Source organism: Clinocottus analis, unplaced genomic scaffold, assembly GCF_023055335.1.
Source record: "Clinocottus analis isolate CAN_PGR_092001 unplaced genomic scaffold, fCliAna1.0.p SCAF_17, whole genome shotgun sequence".
In the NCBI taxonomy this organism is placed as follows: Eukaryota; Metazoa; Chordata; class Actinopteri; order Perciformes; family Cottidae; genus Clinocottus; species Clinocottus analis.
The window spans coordinates 17,490,038-17,511,248 of record NW_027175898.1 but is presented as its reverse complement, the minus strand read 5'-3'; the positions used below and the strand labels follow the sequence as shown (position 1 = coordinate 17,511,248).

The following is a 21,211-nucleotide window of genomic DNA, read 5'->3' as shown; positions in this document are numbered from 1 at the left end:
CGCCCCGCCCCCCTCTGTAACGCCCCTCCCCCTCAGACAGGCCCTGGCCGAGGTGACGGCGGCCCTGAGGGAGAAGCTGCACCGCTGGCAGCAGATCGAGGGCCTGACGGGCTTCAGCCTGGTGAACAACCCGGGCCTGGGGGCGCTGGCCGCCGCCCTCAACCTGGACCCCGCCTTCCTGGGCCTGAGGCCCGCGACCCCGCAGCACCTCCTGCTGTCCGACGACCTCGACGACATGGACGAGGACATCATGTCTGCCGGGACGCTGCAGTGTGAGTCAGCGAAGGCCCAACAGTCACAAAACCAGCTGTTAGGGGATTATGTTATGTGTTCATTCACTCTCCTTCTGGGGTTGTTTGCGTACGTGAAAGTGTAAACATGCATTTAGATATTTTAAATAGTTATTATTGAAGGAAAGAAAGCAGCTGATTCTTGACTTTTCCTCTAGTTTTTGATGTTTTTTTGAGAAGTTTGTGTACATGAGAGGAACGTCTACTGAAGTCTTTACATCACCGTGGAGATTGAATCAGCCATTAGACAGATTAAAATGGACTAATCGATGTGGAACTGTCCCTTTAAAATCCCCTTAAAGCGCCACGAATCCTCTCGGTGACTTACGGAGGCTCATGAGGGACAAACTGCTCTCTGTCAACATTCCTGTTTGAAAACATCTCCAAAAACAGAAAGATGAATGCTGATGAAACGCGTTTACCTGACCTCGTCTCTCTCTCCGCTCACCTGTGGTCTTTCTCCGCCCACTGGCTCCGCCCCCTCCTCTGATTGGTTGCTCTTCTCTGGGCGTCTCTCTCTTGATTGGATCCCTGCAGACGCAGCGTGGCAGATGGACCGGCGAGTGAGCGACCTCTGGCCCCTGGGTGGCATCGCAGACAGCCAGTCACCATGGAAACACTCTGGTTGGCCCCTCCCTCTTTCAGCCCCGCCCTCTTTCAACCCCTCCCACCCACAATCTGATTGGTTCATACCTCTGTCTGTTGAGGAGCACCCCAAACTACACCAGGGTTCCCACAATACCTTTACAATTAAATACAGTACAAATATTATATATTAATATGTATATATATATATATATTTTTTAAGAATATTAAATATATTAAAAGATTTCTGAAAAACATGATAAACCAATATATTTTTTTAATATGTGAAAAAAGAAGTATGATTATTTTTATGCTATTTTATTGTCAATTATATATTTTTTATTTATTTCTTCGTCACTATTTTTTCTATCCAATTATTGCACATGTTAACATGTTTTTCAGATAACAACAATCAAGAACTTGATCATTTTAATATCTTTTTTAAGTATAAATAGCAAAAAAAAAGAATTCCTTAAATTTAACCCGACAGTCAGTTTGTGACTTCATGTCAAAGAGCCACAGAGGTGTGAATCAACCAGGAGGCGTTCACGCGATGACGTGCCAAATACCGTTAGTAGTTCAACATTTTATTTAAAAATTCATGTTTTTAATGGTAAAATTACAGCACAACATGCCTCAATGTTAGCATGTTGGCTACAGATGCTGCTATCATGCAGGTTAGTTGACTCGCGGTGGCGTACATTTAGCTAACGTAAGTCATTTAGCTAACGTCAGACATTTAGCCAACGTAAGCATTAAGCTAACGTAAAGCAGCGAAGTGGCTAGCTCGTCAGCAGGTCCATGTGAATGCCTCCTCCCCTGTGCAGCTTCACCCTCCTCTTCCTCCACCTTCCTCCCTCTGGTCAGATCAGACAAAGCTGTTTGGATGTTTTCCAGAAGAATATCTTCCTCTTTTCACCCTGAAGACCTGAAAACTGTTTCCTGTTTCCTGTTTCCTGTTTCCCTCTTTCCACTAACATCCACTTCCAGGTCTGCAGCAGTCAATGACACAAAATAAATGCTTTTATTTCATTAAAACAATAATAAGTCAACTCATTACAGTTGAATGTTTTAGTTCCAAAACAACACAGATTCATTTTGAACTATTTTGAAAAGTGCATTTTTATCATTTTTTCTTTTATGATGTTTGACAGCTGTCGTCACGATTTATGAAATATATTTAATTGAATCGTGAATATGTTGTTTTCGAATCACATTCATCTGCAGTTTGAAACTCTTCGGTTGAAAGCTTTTTCTTCTTCCTTCTTCAGTGTCTGAACTTCCTGTGTTTCTGGTTTTCAAAATAAAAGAGCCAACTCTCCTGCTCCTGCCTCTTTTTGTCCCCACAGCTCAGAGTCTGATGCCCCTGCGACAGAGGATGGTAGACCCCGCTCTGATGTTCAGCTCTCAGAGGTGGGTTGAAGGATGGGCGGGGCTTGATTACATCGCCCCGCCCTCCCAGCGGCCATTTTAACATCACACTTCCTTTTTCTATTTGTATTGTTTGCTGTCATGTTCACGTTGTGGTAAAACGTGTTTTAAAACGTGTAAAAGTTACGCTAACGGCGTTCTCTCTCCGTCTCTCAGGGACATCATGAACCGCTCTGACTCTGAATCCGCCCTCCCGCTCTCTCACGGCGAATCGCGAGGCTCGTACGGCTCCAAGCCCCTCCTCCTCTCGCCCAGGCTCCGCCCCTCGCAGTTTCAGGGCCTGGAGAAGAGCTCCAGCCTCGGGGAGCTGAGGGCCGGCCTCGGCGCCGCCGGCCTCGCCCCCTCGAGCTCCGCCCACTCCCTCTGTGTCGCGTCCGCCGCGGAGCCGCCCGTCATCACGGCCGCCGCCCCGCCTGTCGTCACGGCCGCCATCTTGGCCGGGACGAGCGCCGCGGACGAGGACGGAGGAGACGAGAGCGAGTCGTCCGTCAGCCGGAGGAGAAACGCTTTCAATAAGATCTTTAAGAAGAAGCAGGGACGCCACTGACCTCAGACCGGCTTTACGCGTTAGCTACTGAAACCAAACCGTCGCTAACGGAGAGCGTCGGGTAGCAACTTTGTGGCTCAACTTTTCCTGGTAATTGTTTTATTTATTTCTCTCTGTTGAGAAGATCCAATTTGGACTAACGAGGCAGAAAGTACGACACAACGACGCACACCAACTGTGTGACTCCTCTGGTTGTATAGAAGTCTCTGCTTCATGTGTTAAAGCTGCATTCTCTCTCCTGACCACCAGGGGGCGACTCCTCTGGTTGTATAGAAGTCTATACTTCATGTGTTGAAGCTGCATTCTCTCTCCTGACCACCAGGGGGCGACTCCTCTGGTTGTATAGAAGTCTATGTAAATGACAAAAGAAGACAATCTTTCACTGTTTCATCGACAAAACAATAAATTATTCAGAAGATGAATGATATTCCAAATACTTCAGTTCAATTTACTATTTTATAGCCAAAGTTTTCACACAAATAAAACAAGTATTTTTTCTTGTAAAGAATGAGTTTTGTTGAAATGTTCGTATTTAAAGAAATAAAGTATAAATATTTTAAATAATGTTACAGATCTTTTTTGAACGGGTTGTCACAGTTTGATGTAGAGGAAATAAAAGTGTCTGCACAGTTTTAGATAAATGACACACACACACACACACACACACACACACACACACATACACACACACACACAAACACACAGCGATAGATCAGCTGGTGTGTGTGTGTGTGTGTGTGTTTTGTTCAGCAGGATGTGAAGCTTAACTTTAACTTTATTTACTCTGAACAAAAACAGCCGTCACAAAGTGTTTATTTAAGGATCCGCCTACGTGAGGACTCCATTACCCAGAATCCCCGTCACTCGTGCCCTGAAACTCGAGCGTCCCGACGGACCGCAGAAACATTACAAGTGTTTTTATTTATGAATGAAGAGTCTGCAATAAACAAAGAGTTGCAGAGCGTCGTGGTTTATTTAGTTTCATGTGAATGTTAAATGTTTTCTTCTTCTCTGGTTTATTTGAACCTAAAACTGCAGAAATAAATGTGTTTTTTTTTTAAATTTAAATGTGACGCTCTTGAAAGACTTCATTTTTGGACTTATTATGAATTATGAATTTGTATTAATAAATGAGTTTGCGTGAATCCCCTAATATCACTTAAATGACTATTTTCTACTCAATATTTCATCCTTCAGATGACGTCACTGCCCAGTCAGCTGCTCGGCGGGTTTAGCCACCGGGTGGCGCCACAGAGCCGCTGAGGAGACAAAGTCACCAAGTGAACCATTAAACGAATCAAAGATGATTTTTCTCTGACGTCACAAGTTCAAGTCGTAGATGAAAAATACATCAAAGGGTTTAATGTTCCTTCAAAATAAAAGCTGACACTTTTCAAGATAAAGTCTCCAACCAAAGCTCCACAGTTTCATCTTAGTTTCACATCGACGTGCACGAAGACAACGAAGGTCTTCCTCATGAATGACAGAGTCCAGTCCCACAAGTTGATCTGTAAACGTCCCAGAATGCATCACTCCGCCCTGTGGTTGCTGTTGCAGACGCTCTCAGTCAGTTGAAACTGCAGTTTTTTGGGTGAAAGTGTGGAAACACAAAAGGAGAAATGAAAGTGACTCAACTTCCTTTCAGAGCGCCAGAGAGGGGGGTGGACAAAATAACAGAAACACCCGAATGGCGCAATGAAAAGCTCAAAGGAGTCGATGGATGTTTCTGTGACTTTGTCTACGGAGACGAAGACGCCGTCTCTACGTCTCTGCTCCTCTGTCCAAATACAGTCACTTCCTGTTCACTGGTTGCAAAAAAAAAAACAAGATGGCGGCGGCCACAACGTCGAACACGAGGCTTCAAAATGTAGATATGAAATATACATGAAGACATTCCTTTAAATAATAACTTTAACACTCCGATGTGAAGAAAGAACATCTCCTTCAGTTTACTGCAGAAGAAGAAGAAGAAGAAGAAGAAGAAGAAGAAGAAGAAGAAGAAGAAGAAGAAGAAGAAGAAGAAGAAGAAGAAGGAGGAGGAGGAGAAACAGAAGAAGAAGAAGAAGAAAATGATCACATGATTGAACATGAGCTGCTCTCTCACTGTGTGTCTGTAGTGACTCTTCTTCTATATTTAACCTGCAGGCCTCTCTCTCTCTCTCTCTCTCTCTCTCTCTCTCTCTCTCTCTCTCTCTCTCTCTCTCTCTCTCTCTCTCTCTCTCTCTCTCTCTCTCTCTCTCTCTCTCTCTCTTCATAAAGGAGGCAGCTGAGGCGTCGAGCAGGATGGAGGTAACAAACTTCTCTGTTTTGTTGTTGTGTGTTTTGTTGTTGTGTGTTTTGTTGTTGTGTGTTTTGTGTTGAGTTAAAGGTTTGAGGCGGTTGTAACGCTCTCAGACTTTATGATATTTCTAATTCTCTGTGTAAAATATAATCAAATAAATCTGCAGGTGAGGAAAGTACGTCACGTTTCATAAAATGTTATAAATATTAAAATAGATTTTAAATATCTGGTGTGTTTATATATGTTAATATTTTTCCCGCTCACAAACACAAACATCAGCGTGTCGATGTGTTCGTTCGATCGCGTTTCCCTCTTTTTAAATTCCACTCCGACTCCATCGACACCAGGATGTCGGAGCTTTCCAGCGAGCCTTTGAACGCACCGCGTGTTTAGAGGACAAAAGATTACAAATAAAATAAAGTGAAATATCTCATGTTTAAAGTTTATGAAACATGAGACCGTTGGTGTCTTGCTGCTCGTGTGTGTGTGTGTGTGTGTGTGTGTGTGTGTGTGTGTGTGTGTGTGTGTGTGTGTGTGTGTGTGTGTGTGTGAGGTTACTGCAGGTCACACACACCTCCATTAAGGTTTGTGGTCAAACACACACACAGTTAAATAATAGTGAAAACATGAAATACATCCCATTATATTTAACGCAGGCTGATGAATTCATGAATTAGTTATTAATTTATTAATCTGCAACAAACACGTTTAAAACAAAAGTTTTTAACTGATTTGCAACGATGAGCAGATTAAAAGTACAAATACACAAAAGTACAAAGTCCTGCTTTCAAAAGTACACAAATGTAGTAAAGTAAAATCTATCCATACGATGATACCCGATCAATACCTGATTAATACCCGATTAATACCCGATTAATACCCGATATTCATGCATTAATGTTCTTGCTGCATTAAACGTTTCATTTGAACCTTAATGTCCGTTTCTAGTTTTTAATCAATGCTTCATAAAATCATCTGATCTGAAGACTTCAACTACAAAACCTAAAAGGGTCAAAAAATATGATTTGCACACACACACACACACACACACACCCACACACACACACGCACGCACGCACGCACACACACACACACACACACACACACACACACACACACAAAGAGGAAGTGGTTTAACGGTTGTTTTCTTTCTTCAGTTTCTGCCTTCGGTCGACTACAAACTGTGGAAAGAATGAGTACCACCCTGTGTGTGTGTGTGTGTGTGTGTGTGTGTGTGTGTGTGTGTGTGTGTGTGTGTGTGTGTCTGTCCCCCAGGCGATGTGATTACGTTATCTGTTGAATGTCAGCAATGTGAGACCTTCAGCTGAATTGGACGTGGATCAACCTCACGTCAACAGCTGAGAGAGAGAGTGTGTGTGTGTGTGTGTGTGTGTGTGTGTGTGTGTGTGTGTGTGTGTGCATGTGTGTGTGTGTGTGTAGTTGTCTGAATCCTTTAATATACTTGTACTGTCCTCATGTTCAAACTGGAGCAACAGTGAACTGAAGTCTCACTTATTGCAGCTTAAATTGGTGGAAGCTACCACGAGGCTGCAGCGTTAGCATTAGCATTAGTATGAGCATGATTATTAGCATTAGTTTGAACATTAGCATTAGCATGAGTATCTTCAGCTGTTGTGTGTCTCTCTGTGGTCATTTTCAGATGTTGTGTTGATACAGATTCTCCTTGAGGTTGTCTTGCGTTGCTTTGTGGTCGTTGTGAGTCTGTGTCGTTGTGTTGCTATGCTAGCTTACTCTGTGTCATCAACATGTTGTTTGTTGTTTATGAAGCAGTTGTAGAAACAGAAATGTAAAAACAGATATTACAGTGAAACCAATGATGCTAAACTGAGAGCATTGAAGCTAGCCATTACCATTGAAGCTAGCCGTTAGCCTCGTAACCCTTCAGCTCACATGTCAGGCAACACGAGCCGCTTCCTGATGATAACGCTCACGTTTCCTTTTCCCGATGTGGTCGCAGCGCCGCCAGCACGCCGCGCAGACAGGAAGTAACCTGCAGCGAGCGCGGCGCTCGTAGTCGTGACAACAGTGAACCTTCAAACTTCAACCTTTATTTAACGTCATCATTCAGTCCAAAGTTAATCTGACTGAACATCAGTTTGCCTGATTTAAAGTCTTGTTTCTGCATGAATTGTTGACGTAGGAGCAGAGTTCCCAGCATGCATTTGTGAAGGTAGAGTTGTGTCTTTTTTACCCGAGCAACTTTCTAGTTTGTAAGTAAATTATCTCCAAATCCTTGCTCTCAATTAAAAAAATTGTTAAAAAAAAAAAAACCTGCGCTCCCAAAAAAATTGCGACTCTCAAAAAAAAAAATTGCACTTAAAAAAAAAAAACGTGCTGTAAAGTTAAAGTGTTGTAAAGTTAAAGTGCTGTAAAGTTAACATGCTGTAAAGTTAAAGTGTTGTAAAGTTAAAGTGTTGTAAAGTTAAAGTGTTGTAAAGTTAAAGTGATGTAAAGTTAAAGTGCTGTAAGGTTAAAGTGCTGTAAAGTTAAAGTGTTGTAAAGTTAACGTGCTGTAAAGTTAAAGGTGTTGTAAAGTTAAAGTGTTGTAAAGTTAACGTGCTGTAAAGTTAACGTGCTGTAAAGTTAAAGTGCTGTAAAGTTAAAGTGATGTAAAGTTAAAGTGCTGTAAGGTTAAAGTGCTGTAAAGTTAACGTGCTGTAAAGTTAAAGTGTTGTAAAGTTAACGTGCTGTAAAGTTAAAGTGCTGTAAAGTTAACGGGCTGTAAAGTTAACGTACTGCAAAGTTAAAGTGTTGTAAAGTTAAAGTGTTGTAAAGTTGAAGTGTTGTAAAGTTAAAGTGCTGTAAAGTTAACATACTGTAAAGTTAAAGTGCTGTAAAGTTAAAGTGCTGTAAAGTTAACGTGCTGTAAAGTTAAAGTGTTGTAAAGTTAAAGTGCTGTAAAGTTAAAGTGCTGTAAAGTTAACGTGCTGTAAAGTTAAAGTGCTGTAAAGTTAAAGTGCTGTAAAGTTAACGTGCTGTAAAGTTAAAGTGCTGTAAAGTTAAAGTGCTGTAAAGTTAACGTGCTGTAAAGTTAACGTGCTGTAAAGTTAAAGTGCTGTAAAGTTAAAGTGCTGTAAAGTTAACGTGCTGTGAAGTTAAAGTGTTGTAAAGTTAACGTGCTGTAAAGTTAAAGTGCTGTAAAGTTAACGGGCTGTAAAGTTAACGTACTGCAAAGTTAAAGTGTTGTAAAGTTAAAGTGTTGTAAAGTTAAAGTGTTGTAAAGTTAAAGTGCTGTAAAGTTAACATACTGTAAAGTTAAAGTGCTGTAAAGTTAAAGTGCTGTAACGTTAACGTGCTGTAAAGTTAAAGTGCTGTAAAGTTAAAGTGCTGTAAAGTTAAAGTGCTGTAAAGTTAACGTGCTGTAAAGTTAACACGCTGTAAAGTTAAAGTGCTGTAAAGTTAAAGTGCTGTAAAGTTAAAGTGCTGTAAAGTTAACGTGCTGTAAAGTTAACGTGCTGTAAAGTTAACGTGCTGTAACATGTCAGAAGGTCTCAGAGGAAGAAGCTCCGTGAGCCTCACATGGTTCCTCTGGTGTGGGAACGTCTTCAGTCTGAAGATCTAAAGCAGAGACGCATTAGTAGAACCAGAGTGACCAGCAAAGAGGTTGAGAGCAACGTTATTGTTTTGAGAGCAGTTTTTTTTTTAGATCAAATTTAATTGTTTTAAGAGCGTTTCTTTTCTTTGAGCAGTTGAGGGCAAATATTTGAAGATAATTTACTTACAAACTCGAAATTCACTCGGATGAAAAAGACACAAATCTACCTTCATACGCATCGCGTGTGATGAATCTCCAACTATTTTGTTCTTGGAAGAAAACAAACTGCAAACTTTACAAATCATGAAGTAAAATATACATGTTTACATACACAACATGTTTACATGTTTACATACACAACATGTTTACATGTTTACATACACAACATGTTTACATACACAACATGTTTACATGTTTACATACACAACATGTTTACATGTTTACATACACAACATGTTTACATACACAACATGTTTACATGTTTACATACACAACATGTTTACATACACAACATGTTTACATACACAACATGTTTACATTCACAACATGTTTACATACACAACATGTTTCCATGTTTACATATACAACATGTTTACATACACAACATGTTTACATACACAACATGTTTACATGTTTACATACACAACATGTTTACATACACAACATGTTTACATTCACAACATGTTTACATACACAACATGTTTCCATGTTTACATACACAACATGTTTACATTCACAACATGTTTACATGTTTACATACACAACATGTTTACATGTTTACATTCACAACATGTTTACATACACAACATGTTTACATACACAACATGTTTACATTCACAACATGTTTACATGTTTACATACACAACATGTTTACATGTTTACATTCACAACATGTTTACATACACAACATGTTTACATACACAACATGTTTACATGTTTACATACACAACATGTTTCCATGTTTACATACACAACATGTTTACTTGTTTACTTGTTTACGTCTCCTCCCTCAGGACGAGGCTCCGGCTCGCCGCTCGGTGGCTGAACTCGCCGGTAGATTCAGGAGCTCGACGTGTCGACAGGATGCAGCTGAGAACCAAACGGTGAGTTCAATGACCGTCTGTACGCGTGGAGACCGGACGCCTGAGTCCATGAAGGGTTATTGAACCGGACGAAAGGTTTTCATGAAAAGAGACGTTGACTCAAGATGTTTTTATCAAGAAAGTCTGGACTGAAAATAAACTACAAGGACCACGACCTCGTCAGAAAATGAAGACGTCATGTTAGGATGTCACAGTTCAATGTTTCATGTGTCTGACGACCGTCTGTTACATGTTACATGTCTGTAATGACCGTCTGTTACATGTTACATGTCTGTGATGACCGTCTGTTACATGTTACATGTCTGTGATGACCGTCTGTTACATGTTACATGTCTGTGACGACCGTCTGTTACATGTTACATGTCTGTGATGACCGTCTGTTACATGTTACATGTCTGTGACGACCGTCTGTTACATGTTACATGTGTCTGACGACCGTCTGTTACATGTTACATGTGTCTGACGACCGTCTGTTACATGTTACATGTCTGTGACGACCGTCTGTTACATGTTACATGTGTCTGACGACCGTCTGTTACATGTTACATGTGTCTGACGACCGTCTGTTACATGTTACATGTGTCTGACGACCGTCTGTTACATGTTACATGTCTGTGACGACCGTCTGTTACATGTTACATGTCTGTGACGACCGTCTGTTACATGTTACATGTGTCTGATGACCGTCTGTTACATGTTACATGTGTCTGATGACCGTCTGTTACATGTTACATGTGTCTGATGACCGTCTGCTCAGCAGGAGAAGCCGGTCAGACGACGACCTCCTCGCTCGCTGCAGCTCCCCAAAACCCACGGAGACGACCAGGAGGTGAGCGATGGAACCTCTGACAGCACCACACAACCAGAGTTAATAGTTAATGTGTGTGTGTGTGTGTGTGTGTGTGTGTGTCTGTCAGCAGCCTGCAGGTGTCACCTCTCCTCTACCTGCCAAAGCCAAAAGGAACTCTGCTCTGATCGAGAAGCTGCAGGTGAGTTCATCTAAACGGCTTCTGCCGCCCTCTGCTGGCGTGGAGGGAGAGCTGCACCTCGACATCACTGTGTGTGTGTGTGTGTGTGTGTGTGTGTGTGTGTGTGTGTGTGTGTGTGTGTGTGTGTGTGTGTGTGTGTGTGTGTGTGTGTAGGCCAACCTCGCTCTCTCTCCCACGGCCCTGCTTCCCTCCCCAAAGAGCCCCGGCTTCAAGCTGTTTCCTCCCGCCTTCACCCTGCCCTCCTCTGGCTCCGCCCCCGACTCCGCCCCGCTTTCCGGGGGGGTTCCGGCCACGCCGCCGCCCACGAGCCCGCTCACCGCCGGCGGCGCCTCGCCGTGGACGGAGGAGGAAGGCCCCGCCTCCTTTGAAGCCCCTCCCACAGTGGAGGAGGGCTCCATCCTGTCGAACGCCAACATCAAGGTCGGTCCTCCTGATCCCGTCGAACCGAGCGCCGTCACTGAATATGTATTAAAAAACTATTTTTAAAAGATTTCTGAATGGATGCTAATCTTAAATCTATTGAGAATAAACCTCTCGTTCCCCCGGTTGAGGTCCGGACGCCGTGACCTCATCACTCTGCGCTCTCATTGGTTCTTCCTCCAGGAACGAGCTCGCCACTCCATCCGGCGACGCCCACCGTCCCGCCGCCACAGGAAGTCCAGCAGCGGAGACGAGGTCGGCGTCGCCATCGAGGGAGAAGAAGCGTCTCTGACAGAGGACAAAACAACAACAACAACAACAACAACAACAACAACAACAACAACAGGAGGCGATGAAACAGACGCTCCCACGTGTCTTCAGAAAAACAAAGAAGACGAGTCGAAGATCAGCGTCGAGGCCGGAGGAGAATACGAGAAGAAGGAGGGAGGAGAGAAGGAAGGAGGGAAGGGAGAAGGATCTTCATCAGGAAGAACGGAGGAAGAGGAGGAAAACACCGGAGAGAAACAGACGACCACGGAGGAAAAGTGAGAGGTGACGACAGAAGAATAAAAACATGAACGTGAGAACAAGAGAACAAATATTACATGTAACAGAAGTGACAGTAAAACATAAAATATACAGTATATTAAATAATTCGCACGGTTTAAAGTCATCAAAGCGTTTTCTTTCTCCCGCAGGAGACGACGAGTCAGCGTTCAATATGAGCCCCTGGGATGCCGGGAGGGAAACCCTGCGGCGGTGAGGAAGGAAAAAGGCGACGCCGAGAAAAATATGATTTACGAAACTCAGCCGGTGAAAACGAGGCAGAAAAAATGTCTGAAAAGGATTGAAGTGAATCTGTTGTTTTTTTACTAATCGACTCGAAGCTTTTTGTTTTTTTACTCTGCATTTGTTCCTTTTTTATATTCATGTGATTTTATTTTTTGCGTCATTAAGTTTTCTTTGATGTTCGATGCTTCCGAATCTGTGATGATGATGACGATGACGATGACGATGATGATGCGTTTGGTGTCCGTTATGTTTGAGTTGTGCAACACACTGTAAAAGGTTCAGAACTCGCTCGTCTGGAACTCTTTGGTTGAAGCTTCGTTCATGACGTTCAGTTTGTTTAAGATCATTAACTTTGAGTTCTGTCACGACTTTAACGGATAAAACAATATTTTTGCTACATTCATGTCTCTTTGTGTGTTTATGTTCTGTGTTGTTTTCAACTGAGCGTTGTGGCGGAAAAAACACTTGATGAAGAAGTTTAACTCCAATATGAAACGACCACAAAGACCACGAAAAGACTCAAAAACAACACAAAGAATCGACTACAAAAGGAATGCACAACAACCTCAAACAGCCACACCAACACAAAGACTCACAACCAACACAAAGACACAAACAGCAACAAAGACACGACCACAAAGATCAAGCTACAAACAGACCAACACAAAGACACAAAGAGACCAACACAAACAGACCAACACAAAGAGACACAAACAGAGCAACTCAGACAGAGCAACACAAGCAGAGCAACTCAAACAGAGCAACACAAACAGAGCAACACAAGCAGAGCAACACAAACAGAGCAACTCCGACAGAGCAACTCAAACAGAGCAACACAAGCAGAGCAACACAAACAGAGCAACACAAGCAGAGCAACACAAACAGAGCAACGCAAGCAGAGCAACATAAACAGAGCAACACAAGCAGAGCAACTCAAACAGAGCAACACAAGCAGAGCAACTCCGACAGAGCAACTCAAACAGAGCAACTCAAGCAGAGCAACACAAGCAGAGCAACACAAACAGAGCAACACAAGCAGAGCAACACAAGCAGAGCAACACAAACAGAGCAACGCAAGCAGAGCAACTCCGACAGAGCAACACAAGCAGAGCAACTCCGACAGAGCAACTCAAACAGAGCAACACAAGCAGAGCAACATTTAACCCCTTCAGGTTTCTTGGTGTGAAGTTACCTTCAGGAGTTTAAGTCCTTGGACTCTTCTCCCGCAGCAGCTCGTCTCCCCGTGACTCGGTAACTCTTAATCTGCTCGTACCTGGAAAAGCGGCGTCCTGGCGGCGGCGGCGGCGGCCCGGCGCCCGGCTGCTGGTCCTAATCTCTCTTCTGGGTAATCTGGTTGAGTCTCACCGCCGGAAACTAAACCGAGCGGCAGGAAAAACAAAAGATGGCCGCCGCTCTGGAAACTTGAAGGTCCGCTGCCAAAAACAACACCAGGATCAACCCCGAAGCCCAGGGGCATGCTGGGAGAAGCGTGTCGATAACAGGTGTTTCAGTCAGCTGTTCCCACACCCAGGTGATGCGACTTTACCAGACAAAGATCAAAGGACCCGGCTGTGACCACAACAACAACAACAACAACAACAACAACTAAGTCAAATACAAGTGAGGCCAAATTATTAATCTGACCATTAACCCCAAAAAGTTAGGACGCAGGAAGGATATGAACACTTCACTGCGTTCATTTTAAATCTGTGTTATTTTTGTGTCTTTGTAGTTGTTTTGTGTCTCTTTGTGGTTGTTTTGTGTGTCTTTGTGGTTGTTCTGCGCCTTTGTGTACCTTGAGAACTGTCACCTTGCATTTCTGTGCTTGTTTTGTGTCTCAGAGTTTTTTTGCACTTCTTTACTGTCTTTGTGGTTGTTTTGTGTGTCTTTGTGGTTGTTTTGTGTTACTTGCAGCTAGTTTTGCATCTTTGTAGTCGTTTTGTGTCTTTATATGGTCATTTTGTGTCTATTGGAGGTTGTTTTGTATACATTTATTGTCGTTTTGTGTCTCTTCGTGGTTGTTATATCGAGACCTCGTCAAATGTTCTCATTTCATGTCACAATCTGTATTTGTTATGAAAAATAAAACTATATGTTTAAACTAAGTAAGACCACCAGACTGTGAGATTCCCAGTGTCCCTGTGAAGGTGTCATTATGGGTTTAACTGGTTTAACTGGATCACCAGAAGTAGCGCTCAGCCAATTACAGAACAATTTGGGAAAAATCTCAATCCAGAAAGAATCAATATTCATGTTGCGTTTGTGTTTGCAGCTTCTGGATTTTAGGTTTTCCTGATATTTAAAAATGGCGTCTTTTCCAGGATCTTCTTCATGCAAAATATCAAAAGTACCTCTAAATTGTACTCGAGTACTTCCCACCACAGTTTAACGCTTCAGTCTTCAATGAAACGCAGCGTCCGGCTCGTGTCGGTGTCCACACGTGACCCTCGTCCTCCCGTCCCCCCGGCGGGACGCCCGGCGGCCAGCGTTACGTAACCGGCCGGCTTCCAGGGAGAGCCCTCGGCCCTCGGCTGAACCTCGGCCTGCAAAGCCTCTTGGCTCGGCCTCCGGCTGCAGAACCTTTCTGGCCGGGCGGCCTGAGCTCATTAGGGAGTTATTTTGGGTGCATCCTTGATTTCTTTGCTGCAGGAGCCTAAGAGGGTTACTCGCCCTGAGGTTTCGCTCTCTAGCTGCAGAGTCACTGGACGTCGGCCGGCTCCGTCTTCCTGCCGCCGAGCCAGCGGATTTCTAACCTTTTTTTTTTTTACTCTTTGATGTCGCGTCCCTTCGTCTCTCCAGAAGGACTTCGGACCTCTTCGTCGAGCTCAAACATCCGTCCGCTGGGGATCGGAGGAGGCCGGCGCGTCTGGTCGGAGGTCATCTGCTAGGCTCCTTCTCTTTGTCCGAAACCCTTTTCCTGCCGCGTGGGAGTCCCTCGTTCTTCCTCGTCTTTCTTGGTCTTCTTCTTCCCTCGGTGCGCCCGTCGGACCGGACCAATGGGGAACCACGGATCCAACCTGGACGACATCCTGGCGGAGGACATGCACCACTGGTACAACAAGTTCATGCGGGAGTCCCCGTCGGGCCTCATCACGCTGTTCGAGCTGAAGGCCATCCTGAACCTGAAGGGCATGACGGAGAACGCCAACAGCTACGTGGACCAGGTCTTCCTCACCTTCGACATGGACGGGGTGCGTCTCCCTCACACTGACGCGGTTCTGAGTCGATCTGAAGGCTTTCACTTCCTCCTGTGCCGTCTTTTACATCTGGTTTGTCCACTGGTTCAACTGGACCAGAACCAGTGTGAGCCTCACTGGAGCCGTAGTACTTTAATGGTGACGGAGATGATGAGGGGAAAGTTAGACTTGAGGAATATTTGGAAATGCAAACATAGTATATAAGATATCTAACTAATGTACTTGCTAAATGAAAACTATAAATATATATTTTTTAAACACACAAACATAGTTTTCAGCTTAATCTCTCGAATAGAACCGGATGAAAATACAATATATACTGTATATATTTAAATGTTTCTGCCTTCAAACGTAGTCTGTTGTAATTGGCTGAACTAACTGTTCACCTTTAAGTCACTTCAGGGACTTCGGCTTGAACGCAGAGAGTTTGAAGTGTTGAACTTTGTCGCTGGAGGTTAAAGGGATCGTTCAGTGAATTACTGACGGAGGTTTTAACGTTTAAAGGGTCCGTTTGGACGCAGCAGCAGCAGAAATGTTAAATCACTGTTTTACTCAACATGTTCGCAGAGAACAGAAAAGTTCTGTCTGACACCGAATATAAATATATATATATAGCGTTGCAACTGTTCCCAAAACGTCACCAGGCAGGTTTGTAATGTGGAGATTAATCATAAAACCTCCTCTGAAGTATTTAATGCAAAGTTTAAACGGTGGAGCTATACTCACTACATCACAGGTACGAAACATAGACGTTCTGAAAAGATGCAGAAATATTGTAAATGTGCAAAGGTTCAAAACAGATTTGGAAAAATGTAGTTTTAGACGTTAAGAGGACGATTTGGGAAAGTGAGGACGTGGTTGTTGGTCCCCGCTTTGACACTAAAACCAGTTTGAGTGTTCAGAGTTGTTTTTTAAGGTTTATGTGAGAAGGTTTAAGTTAGGATAAAGGATAAAGGATAAAGGGTGAAGGTTGATGGTTAAGGTAAGGAGACGAGGTAATGCATGTTGGTCATGAAAGTCCTCAGAAACTATGGAAAACAATCACGCGTGTGTGTTTTTGTATGAATCAATAACAATTGATAATAACATTGTGCTTTTCATAAAGACGGTGCCACAAACAAACGAGACAATTCAACGTAAACTTCTGCAACGTAACTTTAGTACAGAGGGAACTTTATACTAAAGACTCTTATTTTGAAAAATACACAGTTTCCTTGATTAACTCTGACTGCTGAAGACCGACTTTCAACTTTAAGATAAACTGCAGGATATATTTTCTACACAGAACAAAGACTGTGGATTGTTTTTAAATCCATCGTCTAGAAGGAAAATGAATTATGAATCGTTTAATGTCAGGTAGAAAACCTGTTTTAAAACATAATTAATGTTTTAGGATTAATTTATGCGGTTTATTGAGACAACAAAGTGCAGAAATAACAGAATATATATATATATATATATATATATATATATATATATATATATATATATATATATATATATATATATATATATATGTATGTATATATATATATATATAATTGTTAAATGGAAAGATTATTGTTATTGATTATTATTGTTCATTAATGTTCGTTAAAACACAAAACATGAAACCAAAGCATTTTTTCAGATTATTTTGAAGAAAATCTGATTTATTTAAACATTGTTGAGTCGCGTTTCAAGAAGGAAATAATCCTGTCAGATTATATTTGTAGATATAATATGTTTGTTTTCCTGTGAGGCGTTCGGTTCTTTATTGACAAATATAATTAACAATAAATATAAATTTGGCGGCCATGTTGGTTTGACGCGTTTGTGCAGAAATCATCTCGTCATGAACTAATGCACAGCTCCATACATGAGGATATGTATCATTAATATTAATGTTAAACATGAGATCTCACTTTGGGGATGTGAAGATAATTTATTGATCGTTTCATTTTGTCAAAAAATGACAAAAATCTTTTGTTTCCAGTTTTCAGGTTGTGATGTTTTCATGAAACAATGTTTTGAGTCGTTGTTACAGAAATGCAGACAAAACCACTTCAATGTGTTAAATTAATTACTTGCTGCAGAATCATGTGTGGCAATGAAATACAAAATAATCCCATTACATGCAACTTTATTTTTTCCAACGTCCACTAATTATGTTTTTCTGGAGCTTTTAACTGCGTCTCATGGCTTTCATCTGTAGATTGAGTTGCACATGTGAAAAGTTATTTTCCCTAAAGCCAAATATAAGCCTTCACTGTAAAACATTGTGCTTTTATTTTGAAGGTGAACCAGAAGTCTCTTATTACTTTAACTGCACATCTGCCTCCATGGAGACGTTCTCTGAGCCTGAAGGTTCCCTCTTCACGTTCCTCTTGTGTTCCGTGAGAGGAGCAGAGATCAGGCCCATTGGCCTTCTGGGTAATTGGCTTTGCTCGTGTGCATGCGGAGTCATTATCCCGACGTGTGCGTCAGACGAGCTGATTGGATTAGCGGCGTGGCGGTGAAGTTCAGGGAGGAAGAGGTCGAGTCCTCCAGGAAACCACAAGGCCGTTAAAACGTTTGGTTTGCTGGAAGTCAACGACGAAGATGAAAGTACTCCAACCAGTACCAATAAAAACTAGATACACGCAGTAAAAACACTCTGTTGCTATAGAAGTACTACGTCACAGTTTTGTTCTCATTAAATCAGGAAGCAGAACATCTGAGGTCAACCTTCCTCACGTTGTGTTTAACACAGATTGAGTTTTGGAGCTCAGATTAAGAAAGCGAAACCTCTGCAGGGTCACTAATCCCTCCGCTCCGCCTTGCAGGACGGCTACATCGACTTCGTGGAATACATCGCCGCCATCAGCCTGATGCTGAAGGGAGAAATCAACCAGAAACTGAAGTGGTACTTCAAACTGTTCGACCAGGACGGCAACGGGAAGATCGACAAAGAAGAGCTGGAGACCATCTTCTCGGTGAGAAGAACCTTTAATCTGGAAACCAGATTAAACGTCCGTGAAACCATTTGATCAGAGGAAAGATGCTGCAGAACTTCCTGAGAGTGCAAACAGGATCATATTAATATATTATGTAGTAATATGAGATAAGATGAGATACCAATTTGACTCAAATGCAGCAGAAATTTAAAAAAAGTGACTATTAGCTAAGCCCCGCCCCCTCAAACTAAATTATGAGAATTTAAAAAAAAGAAAAAACTCAACAGAAAAGGTCTAAAGATTTGATTTGGAAACTTTCTGGATTTTCTCTAGAGTTTTATATCGATCCTGTAAAATCCAGAAATGAAAAGTATAATTTGCAAAAAAAAATTATTTGAGTCCTAATTTAAATAAAGTATAACATACGTATCGATTAACATTTCCTCTGAAACACATTTACTCATATGTTTCATATAATAATAGAAATGCAATTAATTCATTATCAAATATTGCAAAAGACACAAAATATGTAATAAATTAGAAAAGTATAAAAAATGGCATGAAGGAGATTTCTACAAGGAACGATGCAAAAATGCTTTTCATAACTTTCAGGACGCACCGAGACGCCACGATGTTCATAGTTATGATCAACAGATGGAATAAAAGTGCTTTTTTTTAAAAATATACATTTTATTCCCAAGAAAATTCTGAAAAATCCAATAAAACACAGTATCAGAACTCATGGGCGTGACGGGGAACAAGAGCTCCAGACGGTTCAGGCAGGAAATGAAAATATGTTGAAGCAACAAACTGAAGTGAAGCTGCCGCTTCGCTGCCGCTTCGCTGCCGCTTCGCTGCTGCCGGCGGGAAACTGAGTGGGATTAACTCTGAAATTAGACGAGTGTTAATCTGCTGACGCCGTCGTTCGGCGCGGCCGCTCTGGATGTCAGCGATTAACCCTCTGCTGCCCGGGTGCTTTTCACCCAGAGGCAAACAGAAAAAGGAGAAAATATGTTTATAATCTGGTGGGTTGTTTTTTTACGATAATCCGTCCGTAATCAAATTTTAAACAGTTTACAAAGTGAGGATTATCTTGAAATGGAAATGAAGATGCTAAGATGTGGATGAGGAAGGGAACATTTAAACATGGAATAAAACCTTTTATGTCATTTCCTGCTTTCCTTTTCAACCCTCAAACTCTCATCGTTTGATCACAGAATCTTTGACTCGTTTAACTTGTTTCTGAGAAAAGATTAGAAATTATTTTAAGTGTTTAATCTTCACAGGAAGTAAAACACTTGTTTTGTTGTCCCGTTTCTACGATCTCCATCCGAGTGAAACTGTGTGTCTCCCCCTGCAGGCCATCCAGGACATCACACGGAACAGAGACACCGACCCCGAGGACATCGTCTCGGTCATATTTGAAAAGATCGACGTGAAGGGAGAAGGTAGAGCGCACGCTGCTGGAGATATGATCATCCTTATTGTTTATTGTCTCAAAAAGTCAAAGGCAGTCCATTCAGTTTCCTATTTTACTGAAGGATGAGCATCGCTAAAAGATACTTTCATAACGATACCGATGCTAAAAGATACTTTCATAACGATACCGATGCTAAAAGATACTTTCATAAAGATACTTTTATAAAGATACTTTCATAACGCTACCGATGCTAAAAGATACTTTTATAAAGATACTGATGCCTAAACGGTGACTAAACTGAAAAAAGCACCAAAAAAAGCATAAATTGAACAATATATTAACTGTTTAAAGTATACTATGAATATGAATAATAACAAACTCCAGCTTCTGAAAGGAAGCACTGGAACCTGCGCTGCATCTCGGTCCGGTCGGTGCGGTCGGTACCGGTCGGTCCGGTCGGTACCAGTCAGTCCCGGTCGGTCCGGTCGGTACCGGTCGGTCGGGTCGGTACCGGTCGGTCGGGTCGGTCCTGTCGGTCCGGTTGGTACCAGTCAGTTCGGTCGGTCCGGTCGGTACCGGTCGGTCCGGTCGGTACTGGTCGGTCGGGTCGGTCCTGTCGGTCCGGTTGGTACCAGTCAGTTCGGTCGGTCCGGTCGGTACCGGTCGGTACCGGTCGGTACCAGTCAGTCCGGTCGGTCCGGCCTCGGTGCACTAACCACGAGGCCTCTTTGTTTGACCCCACGCAGGCGAGCTGACCCTGGAGGAGTTCATCGAGGGAGCCCGAGACCACGATGACATCATGGACATGCTGAAGAACCTGATGGACCTGACGCCCGTGCTGGTCATCATCGTGGAGGGCCGGACGGGCTGAGAGCGCCGAGCTGGGAGGAGACGACGAAGACGACGAAGACGACGAAGACCACGAAGACCAACCGGAGCAGAAGTCCTGCGGCTTCCTCTCACATCCCGACTGTTTAAAAACGTACCGCTTGAAAGTAGAAGAGAAGACTTGCTCAGTTCCCCCGACAGACTTCTTGAGGACGCCTGAGGTTTCCTGGTCAGACGGAGGCGGCGGGAAAAACAACGGACGCCAAAAAAAAGTTAAACTTTGCGATCGGCCGCTCCGGAGGCTCGTCTCCCGTGTCAAGTTTTAAGAAGAAGAAAAAACGGATTCATTTTTGGACAAAGAAATCTTTGAAGAAGACTTTGATGATTCTGTTTTTTTTTCTCACAGCAGCCGCCTCGATCCCTCACCAAGAAGAATCCACCGCCAATGAATCCATCTTTCAGACTCTGTTGTTGTTTGTGCAAAAAAAAAAAGTTAAAACCCACAGAACTTATTTTAAACAATAGTGACGAAGACTCCAGTTTCCAAAAGTAGTAAAAGAGGCGTTCAGGGCCCGGCGCCTCGTTGGTACCATGAACGCAACACAGACGACCGTCGACGCTCCTCTTTACCTTTGAGCTGACAACCTGATTTCAATCAAAACCTTTGCGATTTTTGCACGTTGTTGCAAATTTTTGTGTTTTTTTTGCAATTTTTTGTGAATTTCTGCAATTTTTTTTGCAAATTTTTGCGAATTTAAGATGAAGTAAAGGTTTAGGTCCAGAGGTTTTTAAATGCCGGCGACGGCACTGGATCCGATCACCTTCACGTCATTTGAGGTTTTGTTCTTCCGAATGCA

The 21,211-nt window shown here is 42.7% G+C and overlaps 2 protein-coding genes across 8 annotated transcripts in view; both read left to right on the top strand.

Moving 5' to 3' along the window:
- The window catches only part of LOC137787482 (stromal interaction molecule 1-like), a 29,886-nt gene extending 9,489 nt beyond the window's left edge, over nt 1–20,397 (top strand). Inside the window, exons 11-17 of one of the 2 annotated variants that reach the window (XM_068579982.1) lie at nt 37–272; nt 828–914; nt 2,225–2,293; nt 14,989–15,185; nt 17,996–18,145; nt 19,467–19,554; nt 20,273–20,397. In XM_068579982.1, coding sequence (XP_068436083.1) covers nt 37–272; nt 828–914; nt 2,225–2,293; nt 14,989–15,185; nt 17,996–18,145; nt 19,467–19,554; nt 20,273–20,397 — 952 coding nt within the window. Of the gene's footprint in view, nt 1–36; nt 273–827; nt 915–2,224; nt 2,294–2,462; nt 3,320–14,988; nt 15,186–17,995; nt 18,146–19,466; nt 19,555–20,272 lie in introns of those variants that run through there. The other variant, XM_068579983.1, reaches the window with a different exon arrangement.
- On the top strand, nt 4,976–12,382 carry dub (duboraya). 6 transcript variants are annotated; one of them, XM_068580760.1, is made up of 7 exons: nt 4,976–5,142; nt 9,704–9,793; nt 10,551–10,622; nt 10,711–10,782; nt 10,936–11,247; nt 11,386–11,754; nt 11,901–12,382. In XM_068580760.1, the coding sequence occupies exons 1-6, from the start codon at nt 5,137–5,139 to the stop codon at nt 11,749–11,751; spliced, it is 918 nt and encodes a 305-aa protein (XP_068436861.1). In that variant the 5' UTR covers nt 4,976–5,136; the 3' UTR covers nt 11,752–11,754; nt 11,901–12,382. The 6 variants fall into 6 exon arrangements, with proteins under 6 accessions (XP_068436861.1, XP_068436860.1, XP_068436864.1 ...); XM_068580759.1 differs by having other exon boundaries at nt 11,386–11,782; XM_068580763.1 differs by having other exon boundaries at nt 4,977–5,142; nt 10,554–10,622; nt 10,714–10,782; nt 11,386–11,782.
- Nucleotides 20,398–21,211: the final 814 nt, after the last annotated feature.

Coding starts and splice junctions, on each gene's coding strand:
- dub (XM_068580760.1), top strand. Junction 9,794..10,550: donor ATGCAGCTGAGAACCAAACG/GTGAGTTCAATG, acceptor CCGTCTGCTCAG/CAGGAGAAGCCGGTCAGACG. Junction 10,783..10,935: donor CTCTGATCGAGAAGCTGCAG/GTGAGTTCATCT, acceptor GTGTGTGTGTAG/GCCAACCTCGCTCTCTCTCC.